This window comes from Phaseolus vulgaris, chromosome 8, assembly GCF_000499845.2.
Source record: "Phaseolus vulgaris cultivar G19833 chromosome 8, P. vulgaris v2.0, whole genome shotgun sequence".
Classification (NCBI taxonomy): Eukaryota; Viridiplantae; Streptophyta; class Magnoliopsida; order Fabales; family Fabaceae; genus Phaseolus; species Phaseolus vulgaris.
In genome coordinates this window covers 19,259,273-19,269,760 of record NC_023752.2, presented here as the reverse complement: position 1 = coordinate 19,269,760, position 10,488 = coordinate 19,259,273, and the positions used below count along the sequence as shown (strand labels likewise).

At 34.7% G+C, this 10,488-nt stretch overlaps 3 protein-coding genes across 3 annotated transcripts; all 3 read right to left on the bottom strand.

Moving 5' to 3' along the window:
- Positions 1–1,674: 1,674 nt before the first annotated feature.
- LOC137826919 (uncharacterized) lies at positions 1,675–2,423 on the bottom strand. The gene is made up of 2 exons (XM_068633075.1): positions 1,875–2,423; positions 1,675–1,777 (listed from the first exon to the last, which is right to left on the bottom strand). Exons 1-2 carry the CDS (start codon positions 2,214–2,216, stop codon positions 1,703–1,705), a joined length of 417 nt encoding a protein of 138 aa, XP_068489176.1. The 5' UTR covers positions 2,217–2,423; the 3' UTR covers positions 1,675–1,702.
- Positions 2,424–2,575: 152 nt separating this feature from the next.
- Positions 2,576–4,817, bottom strand: LOC137824705 (uncharacterized). The gene is made up of 8 exons (XM_068630375.1): positions 4,805–4,817; positions 4,220–4,717; positions 3,891–4,132; positions 3,584–3,796; positions 3,412–3,504; positions 3,210–3,311; positions 2,982–3,077; positions 2,576–2,755 (listed from the first exon to the last, which is right to left on the bottom strand). The coding sequence occupies exons 1-8, from the start codon at positions 4,815–4,817 to the stop codon at positions 2,576–2,578; spliced, it is 1,437 nt and encodes a 478-aa protein (XP_068486476.1).
- Positions 4,818–6,414: 1,597 nt separating this feature from the next.
- Positions 6,415–8,472, bottom strand: LOC137824703 (uncharacterized). The gene has a single exon (XM_068630374.1). It carries the CDS (start codon positions 8,470–8,472, stop codon positions 6,415–6,417), a length of 2,058 nt encoding a protein of 685 aa, XP_068486475.1.
- Between the last annotated feature and the right edge of the window lie 2,016 nt (positions 8,473–10,488).

Here is a 10,488-nt window from a genome sequence, read left to right as displayed (position 1 = left end):
CGAGAATTTGAAATTGAGTTGGTGGTATCGACACCAACATAATGTATTATAGTAACTTCTTCCATGTGTGTTGAGTGTCCAGTAATTATAGATGGACGGAGATACAAGATCAACATGATTTGTATACCTTTAAAGGATTTGGAGGTTATATTGGTTGTTTGTTAATCATATCATTATAGATTGTGGTAAGAAAAGGTTAATTTTTCCTAAATTAGAGGGAATGCAGGTTATCTCAACTCAATAGTTTGAGAGAGAGATATAAGAAGGTGCAAAATGTTTTGTGCTCTTAGCTTGTTCTATAGTTACTGATAAAGTACAAAAAGATATGTTTGTAGTTCAGGAGTTTATGGATGTATTTCCTGATGAGATTCCTACACTTCCACCTAAAAGAGAGATAGAGTTTGCAATAGACTTAATTCCTAAAGCAAACCCAATGTTAATTTCTCCATATCGAATGGCACCAACGAAGTTAGCTTAATTGAAGAAACAACTAGAAGACTTATTGGAGAACAATTCATTTAACATAGTGTTTCTCCATGGGGAGCTCTAGTGTTATTAGTGAAGAAGAAGGATGGTTCATCACGTCTATGCATAAATTATAGACAATTAAACAAGTTAACAATCAAGAATAAATATCCTCTTCCTAAAATTGATGATCTGATGGATCAGTTGCATGGGGCAGTTGTCTTTTCTAAGATAGATCTGCGCATAGGTTATCACCAAATTTTAGTGAAAGTAAAAGATGTTCAAAAGACTGCTCTTAGATCAAGGTATGGTCACTATGAATTTTTTGTTATGCCATTTGGTGTGACCAATGCTCCAACTATCTTCATGGATTATATGAATCAAATCTCCAGAACTTTTCTTGATAAGTTTGTGGCAGTGTTCATAGATGATATCTTGATCTATTCTCGTACAAAGGAAGATGTTTGAAGAGTTGAAAACAAGGTTGACTAACACTCCTGTATTGACAATATCAACCTTTTGAAGTTTTCTTTGATACTTCCACTACAAAAAAACGTGTATAATGCGGCGGTTATTTTCGTAAAAACTGGCGTTTTTAACCGCCGCATTATACGTCTGTGGCGGTATTGCGTACCGCCAGAATTCTTGCCGCCACAAAGTTTAATGTGGCGGTCAAATGAGAACCGTTGTAGCAGATGCCATAGTATGCATTGTATAATGTGGCGGTTTTAAGCGTGCAATTGACGTCAGTTATAAATGTCGTAATTTTAAAATTGGGTAAACCAATTCTTACGTAAATAGTGGCATTTTTAACCGCCACTTTATAACTGTAATAATTCGAATATTAAATATTTAATTTTATTTTTAATATTTATAATAATTTATTTAATTCTATTTTATAATTTGATTTCATAATATTATTTAATTTGATATTATAATTAAACTTTAATTTTATTTTTAATATTTATAATAATTTATTTAATTCTATTTTATAATTTGATTTTATAATATTAATTAATTTGATATTATGTTTCATAATATATATAATTAAGTTATAACATAAACTAATTTCATAATATATTTAAAATTGAGAAATATAATAATCAAAAGATGAGTTCATTCATTCATTGAAATAACAAAGTTGATAATGTCAAACTAATCCAAACAACAAGTAAATTAAATTGTCAAAATGTAAATTGTTTCATTTTCTAAACATATTACAAGTAAATTCTCAATCCTAGTTTGTCTTACTCCCTCCACTTGATCTTATATTCTGGTTTGGTGATGGAGCACCACTAGCAACATCCGGTGCCTGGAATAAGTTAAAATATGTTTAAAATTAATTGACAATTTTTAAAAAATAAATGAAAACAATATTATAATAAAATTTTAAGTATAGTAATTTATACCTCATTAATAGATGCTTGTACCAAATTTGCTGCCATTGCAGCAAAATGTTCCGGCACGTCTGGTCTAGAAGCAATGTAGGCTAGCATAGTATGCATTTGGCTCCTTACAACTGCAAGTTCTGTTGCCATCTTTTCTACCTTTTCTTCAACATTTGTTGAAGACCCACCACTAGAGGAACCATTATTCATATTGCTTACCCTTGTTGTGGATTTCTTGAAAGCAAGGGTAGGACAAGCTCCATATGAAAGTCCTCTGACCCTCCCTGGATGCTCCTTTCCAAAAATGACACCAACAGGATCATTTGGAGATATATGTGATGCAGTTTCTGGATTTTCCAGCATTAACTCATCAATTTTATCCTACATAAAAATGGAAGCAACCAACTTTAATGTTCGTCTTCCCAAAACAGTCCAAGACAGTATCCAAAATAGCCCAAAACAATCCAAAACAGTCCAAAACAATATATACCCATGGTAGAGACAATATGTTCCCAAAACAGTCTAAAACAGTCCAAGACAATATCCAAAATAGCCCAAAACAATCCAAAACAGTCCAAAACAATATATACCCATGGTAGAGACAATATGTTTCCAAAACAGTCCAAGGAAGTATCCAAAATAGGCCAAAACAATCCAAAATAGTCCAAAACAATATATATCCATGATAGAGACAATATGTTCCCAAAACAATCCAAAACAGTTCAAGACAATATATACTCGTGGTAGAGACAAAGTGTTCCCAAAACAATCGAAAACAATTCAAGACAGTATCCAAAATAGCTCAAAACAGTCCAAAATAGTCCAAAACAATATATAGCCATAATAGAGACAATATGTTCCCAAAACAATCCAAAATAGTTCAAGACAGTATCCAAAATAGCCTAAAACAATTCAAAACAGTCCAAAACAATATATACTCATGGTAGAGACAAAGTGTTCCCAAAACAATCGAAAACAATTCAAGACAGTATCCAAAATAGCTCAAAACAGTCCAAAATAGTATATACTCATGGCAGACACAATATGTTCCCAAAACAGTCCAAGACAGTATCCAAAATAGCCCAAAACAATCCAAAACAATCCAAAACAGTCCAAAACAATATATACCCATGGTAGAGACAATATGTTCCTAAAACAGTCCAAGACAGTGTCCAAAATAACCCAAAACAGTCTAAGACAGTATCTAAAATAGTCCAAAATAGTCTAAAACAATATCCAAATCAGTATCCAAATCCAAAATAGTATGTCTCAAAAATAGTATATACAGAAAACAATTACTCTGTTCAACATAAAGAAGAAAATGAGAGGTTCAAAACTGATATAATTAGAAGTTACCCCAATCTCCATAGCTTCATCATTAACATACATGCCATTCTTCCTCTTGTGTGTGATCTTCCACATCTCAGCTCGGCCAATGTTCCTACCAGTCTCAATTTTCTATACATTCCAAAAAGGATAATATAATTACAAAAATACATAATATATTATAAATCAAAATATATGCCAAATTCACAAAGCTACATATATGTAAATATACCAGATTATCCCTCCTTCTTGACAATGCCATAGCTCCACCAGTGTGAGGAATAGTTTGTTTCTTTCTTATCTCTCTATTCCTGTTACACAGTTTCTACACAATAAAATGAAATCAGTTTTTGCAAATTTAAAATCAAGTTGAGTGAGAAATATATGAAATGAAAAGTATGTACCACTGTGGAAGGCTTGAGACGATAATCCACAAATATAGCCCACTGCTCCATGTTAAGACCATCTGGAACATTCTTTATCAAGTCATTTCTGCTTAACACTGGGTCATAGAATTCATTCCAGAGCTTGCATCTATACTCCCTCCACAATTTGCCAATTTTGAACATAACATCTCTCTTAGCGAGATCTTCATTTACCATGAAGCAAAAACGACTCTTCAAATAATACAATTGTTAGTCCACATATATATTCAAAAACTGAAATAAGAATGTACATATTTAATGTTTTATTGAATGTAGGGTCAATTACCTTCAGTGCACTCTCCCATATAGTATCCTTGTAAGTATCAGGCACAGATGACCAACTTTCAAAACTTATAGGCAACAATATATGATTTACTGCTAGCTGTCCACAAACTCCAGCAAGCAAACCACATGCTTCTCCAATGGGTTGAAAGTTATCATCATAGTTGACAACCACACGTGTTCCAATGGGCAAATTATGAGCATCCCTAACCTTGAGCTTCGTTTTCTGAGAAACTCCATACTCATCTATAAAGTATAATACATTAAGGTATCTGCAATGAAAGTAATTAAATGAAAAAGAAAAACACAACAACAAAATTAACATATGTTTACCTATAGTATCAACAAACCAATAGTGGTTTGAATGTCTGCCTTTTTTTGGTGCCACCCTTTCTGCTTCAGATTCTAATGTATGCGGTTGTGCAGATTGAGGGGTATGTGGTTGTGTAGACTCGGATGTATGTGGCAGTGTAGACTCAGATGTATGTGGTAGTGCAGAGTCAGATGTGTGTGGTTGTGCATACTCAGATGTGCCTTCAGGTTGTGCAGATTGTGAGATTGGTGGTTGAGTAGACTCAGTTTGTGGTAGCGCTGCTGATTCAAAAGTAGGTTGTAAATCTCGTGGTTGTGCAGATTTTGAGATTTGTGGTGGTGTATGTCCAGATGCTTGTGGTAATGGAGATCCAATATGTGGTTGACCAGATTTAGTTATTTGTTGACGTGTAGTTTGAGGCGTGTCATTAGGTTGAACATAGTTCCTCACAGATGTGTTTGAACTATGTCCACCAATTGCCTTAAGCAAGTTCTTAATCCTCTTAGGCTTAGGCATATCTGCACATAAAAAGGAAAGAATAAAATACAAAAACAAGATATAACAATGCATATCAAAGTACATAATCAAATAGATGTGCAACTAACAATAACCATACATGTGCAGTTTTATTAACAGACCAAGCTTATTATTACTCTGACATTGAGTCATTTTCATGAAGTTCGTGATCATTGTTGTCCTCGTTTAATAATTCATCATCTTCATCATCCCTAAACAATGGCAAATGTTCAGACTCGCTGAAAAAATGGTTTAAATCTTGTTGTGGACATGGTTCCAGTTCACAAACTTCATTATCTCCTTCTCCCATATCATACAAGTCTCGTGGTTTCAAGTGGACGACAATTTTCCAATCCTTGTTAACTTCATCATTAACATAATATACCATTTCAGCTTGTGAAGCTTCAATATATGGATCATGCTCCTCACGATCTCCCATGTGAATTAATCTTGAAAAATTAATAGAAGTAAAACCCCACGGATCCTTTCTAAGCCCCCTATCTCTTGTGGTGTCAGCCCATTTACATTTGAACAATGTCACTTTAAAACGACCATAGTAATTAAGCTCAATTATATCTTCTAATTTTCCATAGTATGCCAAATCCGCTTCCCTAATGTTTTGATCAGCCATACTTGCAACACATGATGTTGATGAAGTTAAGTAAACTCCACTGTTTTGGGTTTTTAACCCATGTTCTCGACTTTCGGTCCTAAACTTGAATCCGTTTACATTGAAGGCAGAAAATCTTCTAGCATGTGGAGTCGAACCTTGAGATAGATACTTAAGATCATTTGACACTGTACTTGAAATGTCTGGGTTATTAATCTACAAAAATAAAGATTGAATGTGTGAACATATGTTACAAACTTTAATAAAACAATTATAAAAACAGTTTCTACGTACCCTTTGAGGAAACCAATTCATGAAATCCTTATTAACAATCCTTTCTATCTCTATATTTGAAATTCTTCTCCCTCTAAACCTCCTTCGCAAATGACTTTTAAATTTCCTAAGAAAATAATCATAACCAATGTGTTACTAATGATTCCATTAAGGACACATTTTGAATATAATTAAATTTATAGTTGTGTTAACACTCACTGAATGAAAGGGGTAACTTCAGGGCAATTAAATAACACATATCGATGTGCTTGAGTTCTTTGCATGGTTGACAACTCAAAAGTTGAAGAGGCACTTACTACTCTACCAATTGGTGGGAAAATGGTACTCAATTGTGGCATATTTGTATTACAAGAATCATCCACACGTGAAGGCCTGTTACTTCTTGTCTCAACCCCTTCCATATATTCAGAGGTAAAGGTCAGAACCTCTTCAGCTAGGTATCCTTCGGCAATGGAACCTTCAGGTTGTGCCTTGTTTCGAACATATGATTTTAAATGTCCCAAATACCTATAAAATAATTTTTCAATTAGGATAATCAAATATGAAGCTTAAAAAAACTTCAAAATCTATGTGTGCCAAAAACATTTACCTTTCTATGGGATACATCCAACGATAATGAACCGGGCCTCCAAGTTTGGCCTCACCAACTAAGTGACAAGTTAAGTGCACCATAACTGTAAAAAAGGTAGGAGGGAACAACATTTCCATGTGGCAAAGAGTTTCAATGATGCGGGACTGAAGTTTATCAAGTTCGGTTTGGCTTAAACTTTTGCCACATAATTGTCGAAAAAATGATCATAGTTCTACTATCACTGCAGTCACATTGTTTGGTAAAACATTACGTATGGCAATGGGTAGTAAATGTTCCATAAGAATATGACAATCATGACTCTTAAGGCCAAAAATCTTTCCAGCTTTCAAATCAATACACCTTGAAATATTACTCGAGTATCCATCTGGCATTTTCACATCTTTCAGTGTTTGTAAAAACGTTTTTTTCTTTGGTTTTGACAATGAAAACACACTTGGCCGAAATCTTCCTCTTTCATCTGGCCAAAGTTCATTCCTTATACCCATTTCTTTAAGTACCTTTCGGGCTTTTAAATTATCTTTTGATTTCTTAGGGTCATTGAGTAATGTATACAAAACATTGTCACAAACATTTTTTTCAATATGCATGACATCTAGACAATGGTGTAACAAGTTCGTCTCCCAATAAGGAAGATCAAAAAATATACTTCTCTTTTTCCATTGTTTTGCTCCAACAACTTCAAGAACATTCTTTCCCCGACCCCTTTTACTTGTATCCGTAGGTTCTAATGGTTTTCCAAATGTAACATTGATACCCTCAACTTGTTTAAATATGTCTGACCCTGACAAATGTTCTGGTGCTTCCCTTAGTTCAGTTCTTCCGTCAAAAAGAGAACGACTCAATCTGAATCTATGTTCTTTATGTAAAAATCGACGGTGTCCCATAAAGCTGTATTTGCCCCTATACAACAAAGAAGACTCAGTGTCAAAGTTACAAGTTGGGCAAGCAAGACCAGTGTGCGTGTTCCATCCAGATAAATTGCCTAGGCCAGGGAAGTCACTAATTGTCCACAACAAAGCCGCTCGCAATGTAAACATTTCTTTTTTCGAATAATCAAAAGTTTGCACTCCATCGAACCAGAGCTCCTTTAATTCTTTTATGAGTGGTTGTAAGTATACATCAATGTCGTTTCCTGTCATTTGTTTTCCAGGAATTATCATGGATAGGATAAAAGAGGTTTGCTTCATACACTCCCAAGGAGGACGATTGTATGGGATGAGGACTACTGGCCATATACTATAGCTTGTACTCATGGTTCCGAAAGGGTTGAAGCCATCACTAGCTAAGCCCAGTCGTACATTTCGAGGATCATTTGCAAATTCTGGATGTAATACATCAAATGCTTTCCAAGCCTCGGAATCTCTAGGATGCCTCATCAACCCATCCTGGTTATCCTCTGATGCATGCCATGTCATAGATTCAGTTGTCTTAGAACTCATAAACAATCGTTGCAATCTTGACTTCAATGGAAAGTAACGCAAGATCTTTGCATATTGTTTCTTATCTTTATCTTTCCACTTAGACATTTTGCACCGTTTACATTCTTCTAAGCTTTCATTCTCTTCACCCCAATATAGCATGCAATCTTTTGGACAAGTTGGTATTTTGACATAATTAAGACCAAGTTTGTTAATCACATTCTTGGCCTCATAAAATGAGTTAGGAAACTTAGCATGTTCAAATGCGTCCTTTAGCAAGTTTAGAATCATGGTCATTGCTTTATCACTCATTCTACACATGCATTTTATATGATACAACTTCAACATGAATGATAACTTTGAATACTTGGTACAACCTTCATATAGTGGTTCATTATTGTCCTTCAACAACGCATCAAAGTTTGTATTTCCTTCACCATGCAACATATCATCTTGTACACCATCATCTTGAGTACCCTCATCAATGTGATCATCGTGGTGCCCCACAAACCCAAATGCATCGTTCAACATGTCTTCCATTGGATTATGAGATTCTATGACATCTTCAATGACATGCGCACTTGGAACAACCACAGACTCATTTCCACTTAGTCCTTCACCGTGCATATACCAAGTTTGGTAGTTTTGAGGAAAACTGCTACATGTTAAGTGTTCTTGAACTACATCCCTTGTTTGCCACTTATTGAAACCACACTTTGAACACGGACACTTTATGACAAGACCATTAGCATGTCCAAATGCAAATTCCAAAAATTCATTCAAACCATTTGCATATTCAATGGTGTTTCGTGGTTTAGAAATCCAACTTTTATCAATTGGCATGACTACAAAACAAAACACCATAACAAAAAATTACTTACATAAATGTGTTAACTACATAAAATAGTTAATCAGAACCTACATTTACCAAACTAGCTTTTGGTAAATTTTATGGGTCACACAAACAAAATTTTAATTATACAACCAATCTATACGCTTCAAAACAGATCTGGATGGTTGAATATAAAGTTAGATCCAAACCAATTTGCAAGTTGGTTTGGATCAATTGTTGTCTCTATGAATTTCTTAATCATTCTATAAATAATCATTATCAAATAACCATTATAAATAACCATTATCATTCTATAAGCTAACACAATGCAATCAAAATTTAAGTACGTGCAGGTCATCTTCAAATTAATGAAACTAAGTCTGTAAAGGCTAATATATAATAAAAGTTGAAGTAAGACATGAACCCTTGCTTTTTGTAGTTAACCATTCATATAAAAATCGACTCATGCTTAAGTAGAATAAAAATAAATGGCTAAACCTGTAATAAATTCCTGGGGTTGAACCTGAATTTGCAATATTATCCGGGAACAGTATGGTGTAAGAAATAAAATAGACCTGCAAGAAAACAAAAAAAAAATAACACGTTACACATTGGAAAATACATAAAAATAACCTTTAAGATATAATTTTTAAACAATGCAGACATACAAGAACAAGTTGAGATAATTCATTTTATAGAGTTCAATGGTGTCAATTGATCCAAATAAAATACTATGAATAATTTCTATTCTGCCTCTACAATTTCTGCTATGAATAATTTGAAACAGCTGGGGTTGAGATTTCGCTTTCTTGGTGGTACGGTAGTAGTTTTTTTGATGATGTTTCTTTGCTTCCTTAAAGCTACAACAGGCAGCAAGGGTGTGGTTTTTAAGTAGTGAATGGCAAAGAGGATCTGCAGGTAGGGGTTTTTTCTCTGGGCCCTGGTAAGTTTTTTTCCGGTCTTATGCATGGCAGACAGCAAATGCTATAATGGTTTCTGTTGTGGGAGGGCCTGGAGGTGTGCAGATGGTTATGAGGGGCATTGGATAAATGGGAGGTGTTGTCTTACGGCTCAGGCTCAAACAATAGGAAGCAAGTGTAATAACTAGTACTTAATGGGGTGGTTTTTTGTTTTCAGCTGCTTTTTTAAGCATTGGACTTCTCTGTTGGCAGATTTCTCCCCTTGGTGGATGATTAATCCTTATGTGGAAATGTTGAGTAAGTTTGGTAAGGGTTGGTGGCAGGAGTAGTATCACTAGTGGTTATATCTAGCTACACTTATGGGAAGTTTATTCTCTTTTTTGTGGTCATAATCTTTTGAGCATGCTGGTTTTTACAGGAAAAGCCTTGATCAGGGAAATAAAAGTGCTAGCACACAATCACCCTGTGCCTGCTGTCAAAAACGTTGTGTGCAGGTTTTTTCTGCATAATTTTAGCAGCAACCTTGGTATTTTCCCACTTTCTTAGCTTTTCTTCACCCAAATTCTATCTTAAAGGATCCAATCAATAATCCATAACTCACATTCATGTTCCCTTCATGTTCCTATACTGCTTTGGGACCAAACCCAACACAAAAAAACCAATGGATCACTGTCACTGTTTAAGCAAATTCTCGTGAAGCAACTTATCACATGCACAGAAAAAAAGTCATTGCTTCCAAGTTGTTTACATCTAGTTTATTCATAAATTTATTTGATGGAGCATTTGATGGGCATATACTTTTATCAAAGCATAAAACTGATTGATTCTTCCACAGGAATATTACGGGCCTCTTCCTTTTACCCCGATCATTACCAACCCAATAACCTACACATATGGTCTAAAGAAACTATTGTTTAAGGTCCCCTCAATACCACAATTCAGCACTCATTATGTTACTTGTGCAGTAAAACCAAGTATAATAAAAATGATGGTGGCAACGTCTAAGAATTTGAATCCAAAGCTGAACCTCCCTTCCACACTCTAGTTTACTGATATGTAGTGACTTCACATTCTTCATCTTCCATGACCCTGCATGAACCAGCAACG